Source organism: Mirounga leonina, unplaced genomic scaffold (assembly GCF_011800145.1).
Source record: "Mirounga leonina isolate KUSES-001 unplaced genomic scaffold, KU_Mleo_1.0 Mir_53, whole genome shotgun sequence".
In the NCBI taxonomy this organism is placed as follows: Eukaryota; Metazoa; Chordata; class Mammalia; order Carnivora; family Phocidae; genus Mirounga; species Mirounga leonina.
Genome location: NW_023270807.1, coordinates 82,552,141 through 82,578,084, shown reverse-complemented (window position 1 = coordinate 82,578,084; position 25,944 = coordinate 82,552,141). Strand labels below are relative to the sequence as shown.

General features: G+C 38.4%; 1 protein-coding gene across 4 annotated transcripts in view; it reads left to right on the top strand.

Moving 5' to 3' along the window:
- The window catches only part of ARHGAP18 (Rho GTPase activating protein 18), a 123,985-nt gene that overhangs the window by 58,947 nt on the left and 39,094 nt on the right, over positions 1–25,944 (top strand). For all 4 annotated transcript variants that reach the window (XM_034990597.1, XM_034990600.1, XM_034990599.1 and 1 more), the window contains exons 2-5: positions 6,976–7,169; positions 10,174–10,409; positions 14,122–14,185; positions 18,720–18,898. In XM_034990597.1, the coding sequence (XP_034846488.1) occupies positions 6,976–7,169; positions 10,174–10,409; positions 14,122–14,185; positions 18,720–18,898 (673 nt within the window). The remainder of the gene's footprint in view (positions 1–6,975; positions 7,170–10,173; positions 10,410–14,121; positions 14,186–18,719; positions 18,899–25,944) is intronic.

Genomic DNA, 25,944 nt, shown 5'->3' with positions numbered 1-25,944 from the left:
TTTCCCCTTATCCTGCCTGTGTCTGTACATAGAAATGGAGTTTTTCCAACATGCCTTGGCTGCCCCCTGCCTTTGCCACATGCCTTCCCTCCTTTCTACCACACCTGCTGGTGGCAGCCGCCTATATCCCTGTTCCTTTAGTGTTGTTCGCACATGAGTTGGTTTTGCTCTAGTTTTCTGTGAAAGTGATAAAGCCAAGTTCTGAAAACTAGCTCTTCACAGTGTCACTGAGCAGTCTTCTCTCCTCAGCTTTGCTTAGGCAACACTGTGTAAATAGAGGGTAATCCTTTTCCTTGCTCCTTGTTTTGCTGTGTGTTGATATGTGGTGGACACTCTGTGAATACTTAAATGTGCTGTACAGATGCTCTTATTTTTAAAGAAAAAGAATACTGAAAGAAATAATGACGAATTTTAATTCTCCCCGCCCCAAAAGGAAAGGGGTAATGTATACAAAGGGGAAAAGTAAATTTACTTGAAATGTGAAATTTGACTTACTAGGTTTTTAAAACTGTAGCAATTGGGTTGTGTAGAAGAGATGAGGGATCCCTTTTCCTGAGTTCTGAAGGCTGCCTGGGTGCGGGAGAGGCCGTGGGGTATTGCTTTCTAATCAGCTTCTCACTGCCTTCGGGCATCTCCAGTGTTCTTTCTTCCTGGATGTCAGCGCCACTTCTGATAATTACTGCTTTCAGCTAAACAATAAGTAGGCATTCACTTCCAAGGTAAAGAAATGACTTGGGTCATTCATAGGCTGCAGCTCTTCATAGTCACTCAAATTCAGTGTATTCTGATGGGCAGGGCCATTACGGAGTATTAATAGCTTGGCCATCTCCTGATGGCAGTGATTACTTCTTTAATGCCCCTGCCCCCCCTACCCTGCCCCCGAAAAAAAATCCATACAGCAGAAACACCGTTTTTTCGTTTTCTGTTTTGTTGTTGTTGTTGTTTTAAACACAGAGATAATATAAAAGGAGAAGCAGAGTGAGTTAAACATTTTTGAAAATTTCCAACTTCTTCAAAACAAAGTGTTTTAAAGACAGGTATATTTGAAGTCACGTCCCAGAGTGACACAAAGCATATTTTAGAAAATGCCTTGGAAAAGATGTCTCATGCATTTTATTTTTATTTTTATTTATTTATTTATTTTAAGATTTTATTTATTTGTGAGAGAGAATGAGAGAGAGAGAGAGAGAGAGCATGAGATGGGGGAGGATCAGAGGGAGAAGCAGACTCCCTGCCGAGCAGGGAGCCCCATGCGGGACTCGATCCCGGGACTCCAGGATCATGACCTGAGCCGAAGGCAGTCGCTTAACCAACTGAGCCACCCAGGCGCCCATGTCTCATGCATTTTAGAGAGATGGTTTGATTGTTAGATGTATTTTTCTCTAGGTAAGTACACTGGTCATTTAAAAGTGTTAAGTATAGACTGTGTCAACATGATCACTTTTGGTTTTGCCGTGTGTGATACAAACTGAGAAAGATTGGAGCGTCTGATGCAAAAAAAGTAAATTCTACTCTTTCTAGTCTATTTGGTATAATAAAATGACTACTGAAGAAGAAGTGAGGACACTAATCTTGGCTCTGCCATCACTTTACTGGGTGACTTTGGGGAAAATTTAACCCTGGGACCTCATTACCTCATCTAGAAAATGATGGGATAGGTTTAAATCCCTGGGTTCAGTATCATTCTAAAGTTTATGCTTCAATAAATATGGCTTTATCTAAAATATACTTGGTCATTATGGTTAATGGTAAGTTATGGCGTAAGAAGTTTTGTTGCTGTTTTTTGGTGCATTAAAAACAGAACAAGAAACCAAACAAAAATAAACCTTATTCTCCTGTTTTGTGTCTCCCAATCCAGTCACTTCTTTCTGTGCATTGGAAATGAATGTTGGGATAAGGAGCATGAAAGAAAGTGTAGCTCTTTTAGAGAGGATCTTGTAGGAAAATAAAAGAAGCACGACTGAATCTTAGCATCAAAGGACTTGTCAGAAAGCAGACCTTGGGCCATGAAAGTATCTCTAGAAGGGTCAGAACAGGAGACAGACTGATGAGTATAGCAACAGGACTCTCGATGCAGTGGGGTACAGAAAGTAGAGATTGGACCACATAGTTAAATATGAGTTCAGAGAAACATCCTAGTTCAAAATAAATTTACTTTGGGATGGTTGAGGAAGAGGTATGGATGACAAAGGAGTGTTAAGGAAAATGCACATTTTCAAATGCACTGGCCCAGAGGGAAGCTTAGAGAGAATTTCTGCCCCTTATAGTTGAAAAATAAAAGCAAATGATGAAAGACATTGGCAAGGCAGGGGTTTTTAAATGACGTTCTAGTCTTTGTCGTTGAAGTATAAATTAAATATGGTTATATCATTGGAATAAGTCCCAGTTTTGATGAAAGGCTGTAAAACTAAACTAAAATAAACAAAGAAGTAGGTCAAGAGTCACCAGGAAAGCATGGCTGTTTCTTTCAGTAAGGCTTTCTGGAGCGTTCGTTGCCCATAGAATTGAAAAGTGCGGGGCGCCTGGGTGGCTCAGTCGTTAAGCGTCTGCCTTCAGCTCAGGTAATGATCCCAGGGTCCTGGGATCGAGCCCCCCCCGCATCGGACACCCTGCTCTGCGGGAAGCTTGCTTCTCCCTCTCCCTCTGCCCCTGCTTGTGTTCCCTCTCTTGTCGTGTCTCTCTCACTGTCAAATAAATAAATAAAATCTTAAAAAAAAAAAAAAAAAAGAATCGAAAAGTGTTTTTTGAGATCCATTAGGTGTTGTTTTTGAGAAATCCTAGAACAGTGGTTTTCAAAGTCTGGTCCTGGAACACCGGGGGGTCTCCAGACTGTTTTAGGGGTCTAGGAGATAACAACTGTTTTCATAACACAAAGACGTTATTGACCTTTTTCAATCTCATTCTCTCATGAAAACACAGTGGAGTTTCCCAGAGACTACATGATGTGCAGTATCACAAAAGATTGAATGCAGAAGCAGATGTGAGAATCCAGATGTCTTCTATTAAGCCAGACATTAAAGACAGTTTCAAAAAATGTAAAACAATGCTACTCCTCTCACTACTTTTTTTTTTTTTTTGGTATGGAAAATAGGTCCCCCCGCCCAAAAAAAGTTATTTATGTTAAGATGTTGATTATTCTTATTAAATCATTTAATATTTTATTTTTTCTTTCCAATTTTAATAGCCAGTAGTGTACCTCTCAAAAGATATAACCTATAAAAGCAAAAGCTCTTTGGGAGTCCTTGAAAATTTTTAAGTGTATAAAGGAGTCCTGAGATCAGAATGTTCAAGAATGGCTGTCCTAGAGGTTAAGTAATTTTTCTGAACCTTAGAAGAGGGCAAAGGTGACCTTATTAAACTATGGGAGGGGCAGTTATTTATAGTAAGCAGGTTTACATGTTAACAGTGATACTAAATTGTGCTTGCTCTTCATGGTTACCCAGGAGGCATTTCGGGGGGAATTCTTACTTGGTAACTCAGACCACACAAAGCAGTCAAGGCTATTGGTATTCTTCCCATTCTATAGATAGGAAAAGTCAAGGTTAGAGAAGTCAAATGGTTTTCCAAAATCATAGGGATAGTTAAGTAGAACCTGAATCATTTGGTACCTGGCCCCATATAGCTGCCTGTCATTCCTCTGCATTGGTCCTAGGATGAATCATTAATCAGCTTGTTTTCTTCTAGCAGACCACAATCTAATGTATGGCACCGTCCACCTCCTGTGAAGAACAAATTGCGTCAGATCAATTTAACATTCTCTATGACAAAATAAATAAGAGGCATGAATGATAACACTGCGTGTGAAATTCACTGACTGGGGGGAAAATATCACAGAAAAATAGAATAAAATATACCTGGGGAAAATAAAACCCCACTTTTTATAAACACAGCATAAGAACATGTGAGCAAGAAGAAAAAAGAAGGGACATTCCACGAAGGCCCGTAAGGGTCTGTTAAGTTACTATTTGCCGATAATGTTAGCGCCCAGGAAAAAAAAAAGGCATGGTTCTGTGGTTAGAGCTGTAAAAGGTGAGAGATGTGAGAGTGTCTGTAGAGTGGCCCTGGGGTGATTGGCACATGGGATTCTGGAGGGCAAGTAAGGAAGAAAAGCAATTGTTTGCCAGTAAGTCAGGAGAGGGTAATTGGTAGTTGCCTATGGTACAAACTGCACGTTTCTTTGATTTTAGCACCATGTGTTGGCTTGGGCCTTTTGGAAATGTAAAATATTTCTGCTCTGCACTTCATTATGTCTAACAGATGTTACTTTATGGTCTTGAACCCAATTTGCACAATGAATGTGGTATCAGATAATGTACCTCTAGAAACAGAAGAGAGGAACCAGTTAACTGGCTTCTTACCAGGACAGTTTTAAGAAGGGCTACACTTTTAGCCATTGCCTGTCTGGAGTTCAAAAGTAGAGTATATTCTAAGAAAAGAAGTGACACAACGCGTTTATTGATGTAAACTGTAATTTAAAAAATGTTCAGCTACATTTTTAGAGAAAATGTAACATCCATGGCGTGCTAAGGAGGGTAGTCTACCACTGAATGCTTGCCTCCTCCCTCCTCCCCATGCTCTAATGTTTAAAAAAGAAAATGTTTTCTTCCAACATTTACCAATGATGCAAAAAAGAAAAAAAAATCCTCCATTCCAAGACTCCGTATCATCGGGTTATTACAAAAAACCTATTCAACTTTGAATCTTATTAAAGTAAAAATATTGAGTCTTTTCATTAGCACTAGGCGATTAGATTTTTGCTTTATGCCTGTTTTGAAAGCCCGGCTTGATATAGAAGGTATATTTACGTAGCAGTGTTGTTGCTCAATGCCCTTGCGTTTTTCTGCACATGCTATCTTAATGGAAATTTACTGGAAAATTCTTGCCAGAATAAACACATTCCTTCAGAAGTGAAAAGCTTAATGTACTTTTAGTTCAACTGCACCTCTTTTCTGTGAGCAGATAAACCAAATTATTTGGCATTAGTCATTACACTTCACACATTCCACAGTACTTATTGTGGTCGCCCACGGAACTAGGGGTTGCGGGAGATAGGAATTAGGGCTACGGCAGTCCAATAATGAGAGAGAAGACAAAAACAAGGATGGGGCATCTATGTATTTGACATGAAATAAACCAAAAATGAATCTGGTAGACATTCTGTCAATTAGTTTTAAGTATTCTGGTAAAGCAGGATTAAGGAATAAGAACGTGTGGATGGGGCGCCTGGGTGGCTCAGTTAGTTAAGCGGCTGCCTTCTGCTCAGGTCATGATCCTGGGGTCTTGGGATCAAGCCCCATGTCCAGCTCCCTGCTCAGTGGAGAGCCTGCTTCTCCCTCTCCGTCTGCCTGCCACTCTGCCTACTTGTGCTCTCTCTATCTCTCTCTCTGTCAAATAAATAAATAAAATCTTAAAAAAAACGTGTGGATAGGGCGCCTGGGTGGCTCAGTTGGTTGGGTGACTGCCTTTGGCTCAGGTCATGATCCTGGAGTCCCTGGATCGAGTCCCACATCGGGCTCCCTGCTCGGCAGGGAGTCTGCTTCTCCCTCTGACCCTCCCCCCTCTCATGTGTTCTCTCTCATTCTCTCTCTCTCAAATAAATAAATAAAATCTAAAAAAAAAAAAAAGTGTGGATAGGTTGAGCTGCTGATCACAGGAATAAAAATAGAACTTATGTTTTTGCTTTTAAGAGAGAGATAGCTTTCCCATTCACATTTTAATTTAAGAATCAGGAGTGTAAACTCTAAAAGGACAACACTGAAGGTGAGGCCTGTGGGGCAAGGGCAAGGGACCAGGATGGGATACAGGGATGTAAACAGGACGGTTGGGGCAGGGAAGGAGGAAGTGCCCCTGAATTAAGGGATGGGGGAGGCAAACAATGGACAATGGAGACTGGAGGAAAGAGAAGCACACAAATATGTCTAGACTTCCTCCTGCTGGCCCTACTCCTAACGCCCACCCATCACCACGCCAGACTTGCTACTGGGGAGATATTATAGCGATTGTTCATTCATGCAACCTGCATTATTAAAGTACATAATCAGGGCAGAGAGAACCATCTTCAAGGGAATAAAACTGCCCTGTTAGCATATTACAGTTAAGTAGTCAGTTATATTTATTTGTAGCAATAGGCAATTAAGTGTTTTGACTTTTTCTAAGAAACCAGTTGGAATTAAACTGCTAGGTAGAATTGACCAGAGTTTAGTGACCCTCTCCTTTATGCAGTATTAAATCCTACTGTTTTAAATAATTATGGGTAAGGCCAGTTTAAATGTGAAATGTTCACATACTATTAAAGAATGTTGTTTTATGGTATTTTTTTATTTTCATATGTGTAGTAAGAAAACCAATGCAGCAGAGTATTACTTCCTAACATCCTCCTGGGAGATAAAAGAGCAATTTGAAATTAGAATAACAAAACACTAGTTCCTCAATTATTGTCCCCACTCAAATTATATATATATATATATATATATTTATTTTTTTTTTTTTAAATATTTATTTGAGAGAGAGCATGAGCAGGGAGGGCAGAGAGGGAGAAGTATCTTATTTATTGATTGCAGATATTTGCTATATAAGGGCTGACTGAGTTTTGTTTGTAGGTATAAATGACAAAAAGGAATACTGTATAAAAAATCTCAATTAACTAATGACCTCTAATCAAGATTTAACCTGTTGCTTTCTAAGAACAGTTTTAGGTTTAAAGAAGTCTTAAAATAATTTACATGAAATGGAAAGGAAAAATGGTTTATCACATTGCTATTGGTTTTTTTTGCCAGTGAAACTTTTTGTTCGTTCTACAGGCATATTATAATTACTGGTATCTCAAGGTAAATAGCTTCAAAATACAGATCTCTTTGGTTTTGTGAAGGGGAACTTGCGGAGTTTCCAAATTGTTCAGTCAGTACTCTGATGTCTTAGAATTTGTACTACTTCCTCATGTATTAAGATGAACTGTGTTTTCTTTTGAATTTATAGCCGCAAATATGGCCAGTACACTATGAACCAGGAAATCACCAAAGTTCCCGAAAAGCCTCCATTTGACCGATCAAGTTCTCAGGATTCTCTGGATGAACTATCAATGGAGGACTATTGGACGGAACTAGAAAATATCAAGAAATCTAGTGAGAACAGACAAGATCAAGAGGTGGTGGTTGTCAAAGAGCCTGATGGTAAAAACTAAATAAGTAAAACTTCTGTGTGTTTGTGTACGTATTTCTGGGGGATGACTACATGGGAATGATGGGGACATCAGCAGCAGCAAGAATTAAAGATAGGACAACCCAACTAAGATCATGTTAGTTGGCCTTTCAGCTTGAAAATTACTTGTTTATGGCAGATTTATGGATGTGGCTGCCACATTTAAGTAGCATGAGGAAAATCACTTCGTCTGAGAGATGGCTAGAATCTTGTTGGCTAGGCTTACTGTATCACAGACCCCTAGGATTTGACTTGGTCTTTGAAGTGATCTAACCTTCCCTCTGTGTGGTATTCTAGCCACATGGTCGATTGTTCTCTAGTGAGTATAGATGCTGCTGGAAAGCTCACTACTTTGCAGTGATGCTATTTTTCCATTGGTCAGTTAGCTTGAGTTGTCTTGATGTTCTTCATTTTATTGATTCACGATCTGCCGTCCTCTACCTTGGACATACTTTTTGCCTTTTGAAAGAACAGAACAAGCCTATTTTATGTTTACGGGATAACCTTTCAAATGTTTGAGGATGCTCATCTTGTTCCTCACCAAGTCCTTCCAGAAGGAAAAAAAAGATTTACATACCAGCCCTTCTGGTGGTTTTCGGACCTCTCTCAGTCCTGGTCATCTTGTATACCTAATTGGATATAATGCTGCAGGTTTAGCCAGCTAGCCTGGGGGTATAGATTTGGACAGTGTATGGCATTAGCGTTTTCAGCCTCCATATTTGCTTCTTTCTTCTATTTGGTCCATAATTTGTCTCCAGTTTCTTTCCACCTGTATTTCCCACAATCTCTACTACTATATTTGATATTATAGAAGAAACATATAAAACATGTTTTCCCCTCAAAATTCATACGGTTTCTTTCAGTCTCGTAATTCAAGAAGTCACCAAGTTTTTGATGACCAATTCTGGCATCTATTTATTAGCTTTCTTTCTTTTCTTTTTTTTTTTTTTATTAAAAAAGCATTTAAAAACAATTTTTATTTTAAGTAGGCTCCACGCTCAGCATGGGGCTTGAACTCACAACCCCGAGATCAAGGGTTGCCTGCTTTACTAACTGGGCCAGCCAGGTGTCCCATTTTAACTTTCTTTCCCTGCCTTGTGCCACCCATATGTTTGTAAGTATGTTTTTGGGGTGTCAGTTGATCTGGATGCCAAAAAAATAAGAGTGCCTCCTGACCCACTAATAATGATCTCCTTTTCAGCAGAGGACTTCTTGAGTATATGACTTAGCACTGAGCTGTTAAACAGAATCCACATACATAGATTTTTCCCCTTGCTAAGGCATTTTTTGAAAAATCTACCAATAATACTTTAAAAGAGAAATTAGAGATTTTTCTTAATTTAACATTTCTTAGATTTGTAAAATTATAATCAAGTCATTCTTTTGTTTGGGTTTTCCTTTATTTTACTCTCATTCTTCCTCACTTTACCAGTAAGACTGAACTTACTTGAGAAAATCAGTGCATGGCCCAAACGTTCTGTCTCAGTGTTTCAAGATGGAAGCAGCATACCAGTGGTCTGCTGAATAAGGAGAAAATATTCCACAGAAAATAGCATTCAAGCCTGATACACAGATGTGTGTCATTTACCTATTTCATAATTTTCCAAGACTAAAATGAATTTAGAGATTGTTGTTCATAATGTGATTATCAAGAAGAATTGGGAATGTTCCTACATGCCCATGCTTTTTCTTTGACCTTAAATGGTTTGAGTTTTACCTCTGCTTTTTAATGGATCAAGTGATTCTGTATTCAAATCTTGTTTACTTTACCTATCATGTCAATATCTGCTTTCTTTCCCCTGGCAAATTGGTTTCATGCATGTATACTGAGTTCTACCTTAACAGCATTCATGATAATGGCTGACTTTTTTATGTCCGTAAACAGTTTTATTGCCCAGCATGCAGAATGCCTGGCACTACATTATGTTTCTTAAAACCGAGGGTATTAATACTAGATTCTTGCCCTCAAGGAGTTGATACAATGTGGAAGAATACACAGGTTATGGTAGAGCTCTGCAAAGCTCTTCCCATGTAATGTTCTCTCATGGTTAGGAGGAAGCCAGGACAGCTAAGCTTTAGGTTATAGATGAGAGAACAGAGTAGACTTGAGGCTGAGTGACTTGTCCAAAGTCAGGTGACTATGAAGGTGGAGAAATGGAGTGTAGATGAAGGTCTTTGGGGTCTCAAGTCCTCGGTCTTTCATTTTCCTCTATAAACTTAGTGCTTGAAGGGAATCTATCCTCGTTATCTTTCTGTTTTTCTGTAATTTTCATAGATCTTACACAATATTTGCTTTACTATTTACTTTCTGCTTTCAGTATTCTGAATTGATTATTATGTAATTAGTTTCCCATAATCTCTCTCTCTATATTTTTGCTTAAAATAGTGTGCTTTTCTTTTTTAATTTGTAAAAAAACAAAACAAAACACATGAATCTGATGTGCTTACTATGGGGATTAAAAACTTAATTTGAAATTGATTAGTTCCTGATGTCTGGATGCTCTTTACTTTTTTGCCATACTCCCATGTCAGCAACAGTGAAGAGAGAAAACAAGCCTTTCCTTCAATTAGTGTTGGACTCTGGGGTAGTGCTGAATTTAAGCCAAGAAACAGGGCTTTATTGGATATCTCCAGCATTGAGTTCCTTCTGTAACTTGATGGAAGTAAACTATCTTTTCATTGCTTGCTCCTCTCTAGAAAGGGGCCAGTACTATCTTGCCCTAGTTAATCTGCAGGGCAGTTATAGAGGTTAATCACATGTGAAGTCATTTAATCGAGTATATATGAAATGGACCTAAAATCTGATATCTTTGTGGCTGGAGTTGATGGCAGTTGCCCAAGTTTCAGATAATGATTCTTAGCACTGTGGTTTGATTTTGATAGAAGAATGTCAGTAAGTGTGTTTGAAAAGCTTAAAAAAGTGCAAGTTTTCATGTTTTGTGATTTTTAAGCCCCATTTTTCTCTACTGTCTTTAGAGGGAGAACTGGAAGAAGAGTGGCTTAAGGAAGCTGGCTTGTCCAATCTCTTTGGAGAGTCTGCTGGAGATCCCCAAGAAAGTATGGTCTTTTTGTCAACACTGACCCGGACCCAGGCAGCTGCTGTTGAGAAACGGGTAGAGACGGTCTCCCAGACCTTGAGGAAAAAAAACAAACAGTACCAGATACCTGACGTCAGAGACATATTTGCTCAACAGAGAGAGTCAAAAGAAAAAGTAGGTTTTCTTTTTTGATGTTAAAGCAAAGGAATAATTGCTTTGAACTGGTTGGACCAATCCAGTTTAATTCAGATCATTAAAAACTTAATGAGCACTTGTATGCCAGGCACTAAAGCTCCGTGCTGGCGGGGATCAAGAGAGACCCAGTCCCTGTCCTTCTAGAAGTTATACTGCTGGGGCAGAAAATTAAATGAATTAAAATTCATTGCATAATCCTTGCATTAGTTGTCCTTGCAGTGTTAGGAATGGCCTGACCGCTCACACATGGGACTACCAATTGTTACTTATAGAAAAGTAGGAGGTAAGGGATTCTTCCTTATTTATTAACTCCTGCAGGAATATTTGCTTTTCCTGAGGCTCATCTGGGGATGAATTAAAGTGTAGGGAAGGGTGGTGAGGGAGCTAACTGCAGTATAATTAGAAAGCAGGAACCCTGAAACATGAAGTAACTTCCCCTTTGTGTCTAGTGCTTAACACAGTGCCTAGCACATAGAAGATTTGAGTAAATATTTGTCAAGATGATTAATTTATAATGGAAGCTGTTGGAATTGGGCGGGGAGAGACTGTGGGACTGATGGATGAAGAGATAGCAGGGTAGGCATGGTGAAAGTGAGAGACCTCGGTGGCCTAGAACACCCCCTTGGTGGGCTGTTTGTTACTCATCCATGAGCACGTAAGGAGCTTGCACAAAAGGTAAATTAATATCACCTCTTCCTTTATCAGGAAAATCTTGCTTCTAAAAAAAAAAGTCAGCTGAACTAAATGATATTCTTCGGGTTAAAGTGGATTTACATTCTGGATTATTCTCAGGTGTACTGACTAGTCCTGGCCTAGAAGACCCAAGAGGGTTGTTGGAATGAGAACAAACAAAAGGAATCTTGAACAGTGATGATAGTAGTACTAATTACTGCCGCCACTGCTGAATGCTTACTGTGCTAACGACTTTGCTTGCCTTATTTCATTTAATCCCTACAGCCGTCCTGTGAGTGAGGTATTACCATTTCCATTCTATGGCTGAGGCTCATAGACTTTAAGTAACTTGCTCAATGTCCCATAGATAGTAAACCCAAATTTGTGTGACTTCGAAGTAGGTGCTTTTAACCACGATGTGTCCTACTGTATTTGGGTATCCATATATGATTCTGATATTAAGTAATCCGAACATGAGATTCTATTTATACTACAAATGAAGGGTAACAAAAATCATATGATTCTAAAAAAAGAAAGGTACCTTGAATTTAATCCAGAATGTCATGTAGAGGGTTTTTTTTCTTTTTGTAGACATTTTATTCTTCCGAGAAATCCTTAATAGCTTCAGATTGCTACTGTATTTGCATGGGCAATTGTGGATCAACTCCGGTCTATTTGATGGGAGTTTTGGGGTCACTGGATTGCTCCAGGCAGGTCTCTTGCTCCTGAGAGGCAGTTAAACACTTGCTTACCACCCAGTGGTTATTTGGGACAACCACTGGGGTTGAAGCGCAGGACTAGGTTTCCAGATGTAGGAAAATGAATGGTAAGGAAATACAGTATTATGACATTTCCTTCCCAATTAAAGAACCCTCGCTAAGGGAGTTAAGAGGAAGTAAAAAGGGGGAGGGTGAGAGAACTGAGTCTAAGCAAAATATCTACTGTGGGATTCGTGCCAGTCTCCAAGAGGATGTTGCTACTCAGGCTAGAAGCAGCATTTTCCAGCAAATTCCCAGTAATATCTAAGCCACATGGTTTGATTCGAAGGTAATGGGTGGATTGTATCATCTGATGGCACCATTAAGAGAGAAATAGCACAAGTAAATTAAAATCACGTTAACTTGCTTACACTGCGTGCCTTTAATTGGAACACTGCCACCCATTAGAAATATGTCCCCATTCCTCAAGGAAACATGGGCCAGCCATCTTCACTTGCAGTTCTTCTGTTCTCAAATAGGTACAAATTCAGCTCTTCCATTTTAAATGCTTCCTCACGAAGCCCTTGCTGACACTAGGAAATATAATACAGAAATGAATACCATCTGCACTGTTATCTTCACTTGCTAAGGAAAACGGTTCTGACCACATGCTCCAAAATATGTGTTCGTATGGAAGATTAGCATTGCTCACTGTGTTCGTTGTGCTGTGGAGGGCTGGCCTTCCGCAGTCTTGTGGGTGAAGAAAGGAGGATGGTATTTGCTCTGTCCTGGTGGGGGGTTGAAGGAATGTCCCGACCCTCATACCGCTTTTGTGATTGAGTAGTCACTGTCCCGAGTACGTCTGCCTCTAAGAGGTGCCCTGGTGTCCTCTGTGTACCTGCCCTGGTGCTTTTCTAGACTCTTCTTAGACGGCAGGTGAAGGGGAGAGTCCTTCCCGGCCAACAGCATGAGGTGAAATGTAGGCTCTGTCGTCCTTTCAAACACTTTATTTGAATGGAGATGAAAATCCAGTAGAGTGATTATTTAAAAAATAATTATTTCAAGCAGACCTCTGTGTCTGATTGGTGTAGACTCCCCTTCCTGATTCCTGAATTCCTTCTGAAGACTGACTTGGAAGGACGAAGTATTGCCCAGCCACACTTACTGGTGAGGGGAGCCAGCCATGCCCTACTGTGTCTATAAACCCTTGGAGGACCACAGTTTTCAGGTGTCACTGCCCCAATCCCTTCGAAAAAGTTTCTTTGAATATCGGAGCTCATATTCCCTGCTTGGTAATTTAGTTTTAATTTATCTCACATTTATTACTGGTTTTTTTTTTTTTTAATTTGAAGACTTTTTATTTTATTACCTACATGTCGACTTGTAATTTTGTTTTATTATAGCGTTATCAAAATATACTTCACATACCATCTAATTCACCCATTTAAAGTCTATAATTTAGCGATTTTTAGTATAGTCCCAGATTTATAACCATCACCTCAGTTTTAGCACATTTTCATTATTTCCCAAAGAAACCCCGTTAGCAGTCTTTCCTGTATTCTCCTCACCCCTAAGCAACCACTTACCTACTTTGTATCTCTCTATGACTTGCTTATTCTGGACATTTTATAGATGAGGAATCCTATCTTGTGACTGGTTCCTTTTACTCAGTATACCGTTTTCAAGGTTCATCCATGCTGTAGCCTGTATCAGTACTTAAGTTCTTTTTATTGCTGAATAATATTTTATTGTGTGGATAGACCACGTTTTGTTTATCTGCTCTGTTACTGGATATTACCAGTTTTTTGTAAGTTTGTCTTTATCCCTCAACTAAGTAGTGGTGTGCTTGATGGCAAGGACACTTTTTTTTTAATAAAGATATGTTTATTAGAGTGTGGGGAGAAGGGCGGGGGAGAGGGAGAGTGAGAATCCTCAAGCAGGCTCCCCGCTGAGCATGGAGCCTGACAGCCTGACGTGGGGCTCCATCCCAGGACCCTGAGATACAACCTGAACCAAAATCAAGAGTCAGTCCCTTAACCGACTGAGCCATCCAGACACCCCATTGGCAAGGACACTCTTAATGTTTTTCATATTCCCTACAGGGCTTAGTATTGTGTCTTAGTATTGTGCCCCTAGGGGGCAATCTAATATTTGTTGGATGATTGCTTGTTGATTATAAATATAGTACATTTTTTTTTCTGTGGTGGTTTTAATTCTGAGTGTGTTTCTTGTACTCTGAAGATTGGTAATGGGATTATTTACAGTACCATTTCTCTGGTTGTGAGTTGGAGATGACTCAATGGCCCACTTTCTATCTTTAGGCTCCAGATGGCATCAACTCACAGTCAGTCAGAGCAGATGAAAACACACATCAAGGAAAAGATGGTACGTTGGACCTGTTCTCTTGTATTTTCCTATTTATTAGCATAACAAACAGATACAACCTTTTAAAACATTCACCTTCAATTCTAGTAAGCAAATTTTGTTAAAATGCTAATATAAAGTGCCCAAATAGATAATTACATAAGGCTGGGAATATAGTGGGACTTCGATTTTTTTTTTTTTTGGATGTTTGTGTAGCTCTGTTCTGACATCTCTATGCATAGTCATTTTTCCCAACTGTTTACCATGTTCTAGGTACTTTGTGAAGATGTTTACCTAATTTAATTTACTCAAGAACCCTACATAGTAGGTACTGTTCTGAACCCGTTTTACAGATGACAATACGGAGGTTTAGAGATAGGAAGTCCCTTTCCCAAGGCCATACAGCTAGTGAGTGGAGCTGAAGAATTTGGAACTCCATTCTGAGATCATAAGTTCTTAATTCATAAATTAAGTTCAGAAAGTTTATAAAGGCTTAAAAAACAGTATTTTGGGGAATTCATTATAATTCTTTTCATACTTTTTCTCTTCTGTACCATGGGTGAAAATAAGTATTAAGACTTCGTTAGCACTTAATAAAGCACTCAATTGTAGCTTTTCCCCTTATTTGCAAAAAGAAAAAAAATATTCCAAATGAACCTTAAAAATTTAATCCTTACTGTGTTATTTAAAAACTGTAACAGAGGTAGTCTGTGGTTGCCAGATACCAGCTCAGGGACTCGTCCTTGTTTTGTTTATGTTCTTCAGACCTGGCACCTGGAGTGCTCACACCATTAATAGTGTTGTATTGGGATTAGAGGTAGGGAGGAGTATCAGGCCGACTGTGGAGGACTGGGAAGTGTTTCCCGCCTTCTCATCACAATCGGATTAGTCCAAGATTACATGGGACATCTGGGAGGCTTGGAACATCAGTATCTCTATTTTTCCTTCCATACTTTTCTCAGAACTTCTCTCCTGCACCCCTGCCTTTAGAAATAAGTAAATAAGTGTGTGCATGTCTGTGTATGGACACAGACATGTCTATATTTTCTATCAAAGCCCTTGCTATTATGTGGAGGTTTCTTTAGTTGTATGTATATTTTTATATCAGAATGAAATCACTGGGTGTTTCCCCAGCTCTGCAGACCAGCAAACACTGAAGCGGCGAGCCAGCTGGAAGGGCTAGTACTGGCCTGCTAGAGAGCTAGGTCATCGAGAGAGACGGATGAACCTTTTGTGCCAATGTCCGTATGCTTTGGGGAAGGGTGCCTGGCAATTGCTAAATGAATACTGAGGAAAACATTGTCCTTGCTTGATGTTTTCCTCCCTTGCCAGAGGTGGTAGGCTCTATAAACAGAAATTCTGGAAGACAAGTTCCTTATAAGAGTACTTTCCAGGCTCGCTTGCAGCTGCTGAGTAAAACATGACAAACTTGCCTGATTTACATCTGCTTTTGCCCAAATGCTATGAGGCAGGCTTAGAGCCTCCGATCAGAATAATAAGACAATATGTGTAACAGCATCCGAGTCACTGAGTTTTTACCACTGCACCTGTTGTAGGCAAGGCCATATTCTTTTGATAGTCCGTGAATTAGCCAGTGCCATGTACATACTGAAAGGTTTAGAATGAAGGGCACAGGAAAACACTGTCTGGAGTTCAAAAATGGAGCTCATTCTGTTTGAAATCTGAAGGTGTGGATGACCTCGTCTATTTTAAATGTTTTCCTACACTTGGGTTTTTATGTATGTTCAATGAGAGATATTTATTCTAAATGAAAAAGTCACAGCAGTCTTAATGTTGCAAGGGTTATCACATTTCAAATTGATCAGCTAAGTATTATTCTTTTCATCAAATTATAAAACTCTTTGTATGCGAATGGCCCATCATTTTTATACATACACTTAGAACATTAATAATGCCCAAATAATTTTTAAAACTTTCATGTTGGTACGTATATTTACTTATTTCCTCTTGATTTCTTTGGAGGAGGGATAATTCTTTTTAAAAATAAAGGCACTTTGGGGGCGCCTGGATGGCTCAGTTGGTTAAGCGACTGCCTTCGGCTCAGGTCATGATCCTGGAGTCCCGGGATCGAGTCCCGCATCGGGCTCCCTGCTCGGCGGGGAGTCTGCTTCTCCCTGTGACCTTCCCCCCTCTCATGTGCTCTCTCTCTCTCACTCTCTCAAATAAATGAATAAATAAAATCTTTAAAAAAAGATAAATAAATAAAAATAAAGGCACTTTGGAATATTTTGAACAGTTGAAAAACTTTAAGGAGTTGTGTAAAATATTTATAACCCAGAGCTATTGTTCACTTCAAAACCAAAGGAGAATAAAGAAATTATACTGTTTACACTTTAGGACTTTAAGAGTCAAAGGTTTATGTCAGAATTCTCTGTTAACTTTTCTCTATGAGAGTAGATCATTGATTCATAGATATTTTTATTAGCCAATTCACCATCCATTTCTTGTAACAATGCCTATTACCCCTGAAACAGTTTTTCCTACTATCTACCTTAACTTGATCTACCATTTGAACTCTTAGGTTCTTATGCTCCAAGTTTTTTTTTTTTTTTTTTGCCACAGTTTGGAGGAAATTCGTATATATTAAATATATTGTAACTTAATTATAATTTCTCAGTTTTGAAATCAACAGGAGATTTTTTTTTCAGGGGTACAGGTCTGTGATTCATCAGTCTTATATCACACCCAGTGCTCATTACAACACATACCCTCCCCAGTGTCCATCACCCAGTTACCCTATCCCTCCATCCCCCTCCCCTCCAGCAGCCAACACAGGACATTTTTTATGTGGGGCAGTGGTGATATGGGTGTGTTGAGGGAAAAAAAAGAATGGTTTTAAAATTCTTGTCCATAAACACTCTGCTTCTGGAAAGGTAGCTTCTAATTTAAGAAAATGGCTAATCATTTTTTTTCCCCCTCTCAGAATGGTTTCCTAGGAAACCAACATACATACTCACAGTAAAACATAAAACAGTGGAAGCCAGTGGGAAAGGAAAACTAAAACTGTGCTCTGACGTTTAATACTTTAAAAATTGATTGTAAAATGGTTTAGTTATCCTAATTAAAAAATTTGTCACAGGCTCTTGGAATAGCAACATAAATAGTATATAAATGTGCCGTAGATGGCAGCAGATAATTACCATCAAGGAGCTTCAAATTCATTCTTACTTTTGGAATTGGCATTGGTCAGTGTTTACTTATTATTTTAACTGGGAGATACTACCTGGCCACTGATGTAGTTTGCAGGGCCCAGCCCAAACTGAAAATGTGGGACTTCTTGTTGAGATTCCAAGGTGGCAACAGCAAAGCGTTAAACCCAGAAGGGGGTCCTTCTGAACGCAGAGGCCCATGACAGCACAGGTCGTGTGCCCAGAGGCCCGCCCTGCTTATCAAACAGAACTGTGTAATGAGGCTAGAGTTGTATTTATTCCTAATTTTCTATTGGGTGAAACAAAAACATATTTTTTTAATTTAAATGACTATAAACATATTTTTCTGAAGGCAGCAGTGTTAATAGCACACGTATAGATATGGCATGCCTTTATTAAATTTTTAAATTAACTTTACCTTCTATCACCTTGTGGTGTTAGTATAGAAGCATGCGAATGCACTACGTAAGTTTATTTTGTAATACATAGCTGCTCACCATGACTTAAAAGTCTGCAATGAGAAAAAAACAGTAATCCTGTCATTGGTTCCAAGGTTTCTCTAATGTGAGTTGTGTTTAAACCAAAAACTTACCGAATTATGTCAGAACTATTTTCTTCAAAACTTTAAAGCTAGTGTTTTCAGCAAAGAAGCTTGCCAATGTTAATTCTTTCCTAGAAGGTTAACAACAGACAAAAAACAATATTAAACTAATTATATAGCCTTAAAATGTTGATGTAAATATCCAGAATTTATTTGACTAGGCTTATAGTTGTGAGAACCTTAATAGTCTTTGATATAATTGGGTTCAAAACCTGTTGGTTCCTGTACCAGGTACTTCCACACCTGACTCCCACTGTGGCAAGTTTCTGGCACTAACTCTTATTTTGGAATTCTTCCTCTGATAGGTAGATAACATTCCAGAAAGGAAATGCAGGGTGTGGAAGAGGTCTGTTCCAGTAATCTGTTTCACTCTGAGAAACTGAAATGGTGTATCACTAATTTCCCCCGCCTTTTTTTTTTTTTTTTGCTTTTGCTTTTAATCTCCCGTTGTAAAATCAAACGACAATTAAGTTTACTAAATTTTTGTAAGGTTTCTCATTCAGAGTTTGAGATCATCTATCAATGTTGAATGTGTCAACCCAGTCTAAGAATTGTGACCTCAGAGAAAGATTCCACAATTGAACTATGGATTCTAGTCTCCACCTTCCCTCCTATACCCTCCATCCACCATTGGTAGGATTCTTGGAGTAAACTTTTTAAAGTATCCACTAATTACTGACTATAGTAAATAGTATTTTTCCCAAAGGTTTTTATGTAGTTGATGTAAAGAAGTAAAAAAAAGAAAGAAAATATATTAACTGAACCTTCTGGTTTTTTTCCCCAGACCAGGCATCTAGCCTACTTGTTGGTGAAAAAGAGCTCATTCCACTGGTTCCTGAGGAGGCACCTGCCTCTGAAACAGATATCAACCTGGAGGTATCGTTTGCAGAGCAAGCAGTCAATCAGAAAGAGAGCTCCAAGGAGAAGGCCCAGAAGAGCAAAGACAGTGACACTTCATTACCTGTACGTAGTGTACTATTCAGATTTCACTAAAAGAGAAGAATGTATTTTTCAACAGCTTTTTATTTTGGAAATTTCAGATCAGGCAAACAGACAGAAGAGAAGCTGGAAGAAGAGTATAGCAAACACCCCTGCAGGATTAATGTAGACCCATTTAACAGTTAACATTTTGCAGCCTTTGCTTTTCCTCTTTCTACATCTCTCTGTTTATATGTTGTGCTATCAGCTATGAACTCACTTTTTTTTTAATTTAAAGATTGATTTATTTATTAGAGTGTGGGGAGGGGGACAGAGAGAGAGACTCTCAAGCAGACTCCCCACTGAGCGCAGAGCTGCCCAGCGGGGGCTCCATCTCCCAACCCTGAGATCATGACGTGAGCTGAAATCAAAAGTTGGACACTCAACTGACTAAGCCACCCAGGGACCCCTCACTATTTTTTTTTTAAGTAAGCCCTATGCCCAACATGGTTTTGAACTCAATGACCCCGAGATCAAGAGTCCCATAGTCTACCCACTGAGCCAGGCAGGCGCCACCCCCCAACTTTTTTTTTTTTTTTTTTTAGCTTAACAAAGGCATACAAACACAGCTATAATACTTAAGAAATTGAACACTAAAGCAGTAATTATATTTAACATATGGTCATATTAAAATGTTCCCAACTGTCATGATATTGTCGTTTATAGCTTCCGCCTTTTTCACCCCCATCTGGAATTCTGGGGTCCGACGTTGTATTTGATGTCATATCTTTTTGGTTTCCTTGAATCTAAATCATGTCCCCTGCTTTTTCTTTAATATTTTTGAAGTGTGAAAATCAAATTTCTGACTTTGTTCCTCATGACTGGATTCAAGTTAAATGTTTTTGGCCAAACTACTGCTTAGATGAGGTTTATGCCTCTGATTGCGTCATCAGAAGAGAGGCATGGCATCACACGGTCCCTTTATTGGTGATGGAAGTTTGACTCCTTCATTAAGGAGATGTTCACCACCTCTCCCTCTTATGAAGATACCTTTTCCTATGTGCAGTTAATACTAATTTGTGATCCTTGGGACTGGGTGAATATTCTGTTTGTCAGTAACAACCATTGCCCACCAGTGATCCTTGCCTGAAACGGTAATTAAACTAGTGTTTGAGAAATGGTGATTTTCTGATTTTTTTATTCCTTCTATTATGATTGGTTGGCAATCTTCTGTAATACTTGCCCTCCCTTTTCTCTTTTTGTTTTTGAATATCACCATGGACGGAGGGCTTCCTTTTTTCAATGTTTTATAAATCATCATTATTTTTCTTTCAAATTTGCCTAAATTTGACCCCTGGGAGCCCTCCAGGCTGGTTCCTGTGTCATTTTAACACACTGTCATTCTTTGACTTCTTTGCTTTCTTGTATATGTTCCAGGCTCACTTTATACTTTTCTTCTCTCTGACTTGAAAGAATCCATTTCTTCAAGGAGCCCTGATTTCTTTTAGTAGCAAATGCCTCCATGTACTGAGTGTTCTTGTTACTACTGAATATGTCTTATATTTAAAAAAAAAATACATGTATTTATTTATTTTTGTAGAAATTCACACCCTAAAAAAGCTAAAAGGAATTGTGTAATGAACTTCCCAGTACTTCCCCACTTGCCCCAACATTCATTAATCCACGGCTAGTTCTCACCTCTCCATACCCCCTACCAGTGCTCCATTCTGTGTTATTTTGAAACATATCTCTGAATTACATATTGTCATCTATAAATATATCAGTATGTAGTTCTAAAAGAGGGTTTTTTTTCCCTTTTTTTTATTCTTATGTTAATTCCCATACATTACATCATTAGTTTTAGATAAAGTGTTCCATGATTCATTGTTTGTGCATAACACCCAGTGCTCCATGCAGAACGTGCCCTCCTCAATACCCACCACCAGGCTAACCCATCCTCCCACCCCTCTCCCCTCTAGAACCCTCAGTTTGTTTTTCAGAGTCCATCGTCTCTCATGGTTCGTCTTAAAAGAGGGTTTTTTTAAAAATGTGCCCAGATTCCCCTTATTGTACCTAAAAAATGCTAACAATTCTTAATTTCCAATATCCAGTCAGTGTTCGAGTTTCAAATTGTATCACAAATTTCATCATTTTTTTTCAGGTTTGTTTGAATATGGATCCAAATAAGGTTTATGCATTGCAATTGGTCTATATGTCTTTTGAGACTTTTAATCTCTCCCTCTCTCTCTTTCTCTCCATCCGTTTTTCTCCCTCTTTGTCCCTCAAAATTTATTTGTTGAAGAAACCTGGTTGTTAAGTTGTAGAGAATTTCCCCCTCTAATTCCTCATGTTCTTCTGTTTCTTAGAGATTGTTTGACTATAGATTTAGCAGATTCAGTGTGTTTTTCTTTCTTTTTTTTTTTTTTGTTATCTACTTTTTTTTTTTTAAGATTTTATTTATTTATTCATGAGAGATAGAGAGAGAGAGGCAGAGGCAGAGGGAGAAGCAGGCTCCCCACGGAGCAGGGAGCCTGATGCGGGACTCGATCCCAGGACCCTGGGATCATGACCTGAGCTGAAGGCAGACGCTTAACCGACTGAGCCACCCAGGCGTCCCTGTTTTTCTTTTTTTTAATCAAGATTATTTCATATGTGATCATGTATCAAGAGACACAAAATAGCTGATTGTCTCTTTTTGTGAAATTAGCAGCTGCTGCTAATTAATGCTTGATCCATTTGCTTATTAATGTTGACAAGATGTTTTCATTTCTTCTCTTATTCATTTATTAATTTGAATACTTCTTTTAAGAAAAAGTTTCTCAAAACGGTTTTTATTTTCCAGTGTTCATTGTTTTGCTTCCTTCGCATCTTTCACTAGTGACCAATTAGTGTTGTTGTATTTTAATTTTCTTGCAAAAACAGAATTTAGCTCATAGATGTAGACCTGACATGACCCTAGACACAGTTTCCCATGGTATCTGCTGTATCTACTATAGTTTCTGCTCTAGATCTAGAATTACCTGTTTCTGTAAGAAACTGTGGTTCCATTTAGTAGAAGTATACTTTTGTAACTATGATCAGGACTCTAGGACTGTTCCTTTCTGTGGGCTGGTCATTGCTGAAAGCCTTTTCAAAGGCCAGAAGTACATCTGTTATCTTTCTTCCATGCCGAAATAGTCATTGTCAGGATACCCCAGCTGATATAATTAGAACACATATAATTACTTGTTTGTTGTATCCTCAGTTAATGCCCAGCATTCTCAGAATAACAATACTACCACTGCTATCAACAATATGATTACTAGAAAAACAGTTTAAACTTGTTTTTCTTTTCGTCAGTTGTTTGTGTCCTTGAGATATATCCCAAAAGGGCTGTAATAATAAAATGACTGTGCTGCATAGGATAGTTATTCTCCGTATGGTTAAGCTACCAACTGAATACCTGGTTGGGTTAATGGTTTCATTTTATTTTCAATTTTTAAGGATTTCTTTTTTGAAATTTAATTTTGTTTATAAGCATGTAAAATATTTACATGGTCCAGAAGTCAGATTTAAAACCAAGATGCATTAAAAGTCTGGCTTCTGTCTTTGAGCCATCATTCTGTTCTTTCCCTCCCCTTACAAGTAAATTTACCTTCTAGGTAAACTCCTTTTCATTTTAACTTTATGGTTTATCCTTCCATTCTTAGATAGCCCACTATACACACTTTTCTCAACCTAGAATTTTTTTTTTTTTTTTTGACTTAGTATATTCTGGAGATCACTCCATAGTAATATACAGAAATATTTCTCATTCTTTTTTATAGATACATCATACTTTATTGTGAAGATGCATCATAATTTACTCAACCATTTCTGTAATGGTAGACATCTAGGTTGTTTCCAGATTTTACCATACATAATTAAGAATCTGTTTTTATACCTAATGGGAAAAGTAAAGGAATACATACCATTTGACTTGAAGAGATGACTTATGCTCCCAGACTATCAGGATAGTGACAGTCTATATCTCAACAGATGGAAGGGGTTGTAAATGAAGGTCACTAGAGTCTAATTAAAAAAAAAAATGAAGACATTGTTGGCTTTTAAGTTGTTAATTCAAAAGTGGAATAAAATATAAGTTCCTATATATTTCAGAGACTTAAGACTTCCTCTCTTATTTTATTCTCTGCTTAACATTTGTGCTCACCTCCCTTCTTGACTTTATTCATGTTGTGCCCCAAGCTTGAAATGACCTTCCCATTTCTCCTCTCTGTTGTTCCCTGTTTACCAAGGAAGTCTTACCCCATTCTTTGGGGTCTAGTTCAGTATCTAACTTTATTATTAAGTCTTCCCTGGTTGTGAATTTACATTAGATACAATATATAAAATAATACTTTAGCTATTAAGATGCCATGCTTTTGGTAATTATTATCAATGTATTCTTGTATTTATGCATATATGCATCTGTTCACCTATACAACCATTTATCCATAGGTCTCCTGGAAGGCATGGGCATGTAAGCTTTTCACAAGTCCTCAGCGTGGTTGATGGAATGAATATTTATATTCATCACTCTGAGGCAGGTGTCTAAGCAGATAAACTTTAAATTCCATTTCTACTCTATGCTCTCCTGCTTCTGTAAATAAGCAGTGAGCTTTATGTAAAAATACATTGTTTTCTGTTGACTTCATTTTTTTATTCATTTCCTTTTTCTTACAGCATCAGGTAGTCTTTGTTAATTCTTCATGATCTCTCACAGCAGATTCAGATTTCTCCTCTTAAATGTGGAGATCAGGTTTCATAATCTTCAATGGGCTTCAGTTTGAAAATGTAGCTACTACTTGTTGTGTTTTGTGTACCCACTGTATCTCAGAAAATATACTCTAGTTATTTATCAAATGATCTCTTTGAGGTAGATACTTTGATTCCTATTTCTCATACAAGGAAACAGGTTATATTTTATGTGGCATGCTAAGACTTGGCTTGGTGACTCAACTTTTGGAGCTGGGGTTTTTTCTGGAAGACCATGTTGACTCCACTTAATGTGCCCTGAAGGTATAAATGCGTTTAATTTAGGTGTGAGTTTAAGTGGCTCTATATTATTGGTGCTGCTGACAAACTCGTTCAGGATAGCTTGAGTTATTATATAAATAAGATTCTGGCTTGTTGGGCCCATCATATACAATAGAAATTTAATAATACTCCATCACCCAACTTTGGAGACTGAACATTAAGGGTTTATGCAGAAATTTTTAAGATCATAGTTTTAAAATTATAACTGGTAAAGCCTATATCCTAGATGCATACCGATACTTAGTTCTTAAGTCTCTATTTAGTGCCTTTGGATTCTTATTGAATTATGTTTAATTCAAGTAAATTCTTGTTCTGTAATGACTTTGGTTGTCTGGTAACACCGCTCTGTGAATACTAAAGGCCAGAAACTAGGCATGGAGGCCCACGTTGGCAGTTTGCTACAGAACAGAACACCTTTGGAGGAAGCTGAAGGACAGTGGATGAGGTGTTGTTTCAGGATTGACTGAGGACTCTGAAAATCAATAGCAGACACACACTTGTACACAATACAAAAATAGGTGTTTAGGGTTATGGACCTGAATTGTCAAGAGAAGGTTAAATTATGGCTCTTTGCTCTGCATTTAAAAAAAAAAAATGCAAGAAATATAAAACAACTAAATTGAAAAGTTCATTTGTCTAGAAAAGTATTCATTCTCTGGAAATGACAATGAATGAATTACTGTAATAAAATCGCATTTTACACGTGGAAAAATCTTGGGTAAGAGATGCATTTTCTAGCAGACCAGGAAAAAAAAAAAAGTCACCTGTGGAAATTGAGCAGGTGAGGATAGATTCTCTTTCTCTCCAAGTCGAGTCTAGAAGTGACTTGATGTAGTGAAGTCACGTCCGTCAGAGTCTGTCAGTACTGATGAAGTGCCTAAGGGGCCCTTCGTATTGTGAGGCCTGCAAAAGAGGGGTGCGGGCTGAGAGAGCTACCTGATTAACTTATGGTAGCATGTGGGAACCAACGACCGTATAATTGTTGAAAAGTTGTATTTCACTGCATTCTTGAAGCACAATTTTCAGAAGGCAAAGAGCTCTTCTTTGGCCGAAATTGCATTGCCTTCTCTTAGCCAGCGAACTGAACCATCCAGTCTATTAACTAAACAAAAATGACAGGAAACTTCATAAATATTCAAAGCTGCTGCTATGAATTAAACATTGGGATAAAGAACTAACTCCTTTCATTAAAGCACAATGTTAAATAAGTAAATAAAGAAAGCTCATGACATAGATTGCTAGGTAAGTCCAACGTTTGAACTAATAATATTTCAGGTTTCTCTAAACATTTACCTTGGCTAATGCTTTAAATAATTATATTACATATGTTTGGCTTATGAGATCAATAGCAACTGATTTTAAGGAAACATTTAGAACTTAGAAAAATAAAAGGTTGGTAAATAGGATTGGTTCAGCCCTTAGGAAAACAATGCAATGAGCAGAACTCTGGGGCCAGATCTGGAAGAAAATGTGAAAAGTTTTGTGTAAGTTTGAACGTGAGGCTCAGTGCGAATCATAGGGCCGTGGGGAAGCATCCAGCCAGTGGCTCGTACCTCACTGAGCTTGATTCTGTGCTTTTCACCCCGTAGGGCGTGTGTCTTCGTTCACTGAGTAGCCTGGGACAGAACACCTGTAGGGTGCCAGGTCTGTGGTCCAGTAGGGCTATGGAAGTGATTAAGACATGGCTCTTCTCCTTGAGGGGCTCACAGTCCTCTATCAATACCTTTCAACCTAGATTCCTCCCTGCATGCTGTGGTGGACAGAGAAAATGGAGCACAACAGAATGGTTATTGCTGAATTTAGGATCCAGAAGACCTGATTTTGCGTCCTTATTTTTGTCACTGGCTGTGTGGCCATATTTAGTCTATTAGTAAGCCTTAATTCCCCACTGCGAATGTGCTGTAATAATTCTTATCAATGGGGACTTTTGCAGGATAGGACAAAAGACCATTTATCAAATAAGAGTATTAGCCTTATCATTTTTCCCCTTACCTTACAGTAATATTTAGGAGAAGAGGAAAGGCATGAAATCTTGA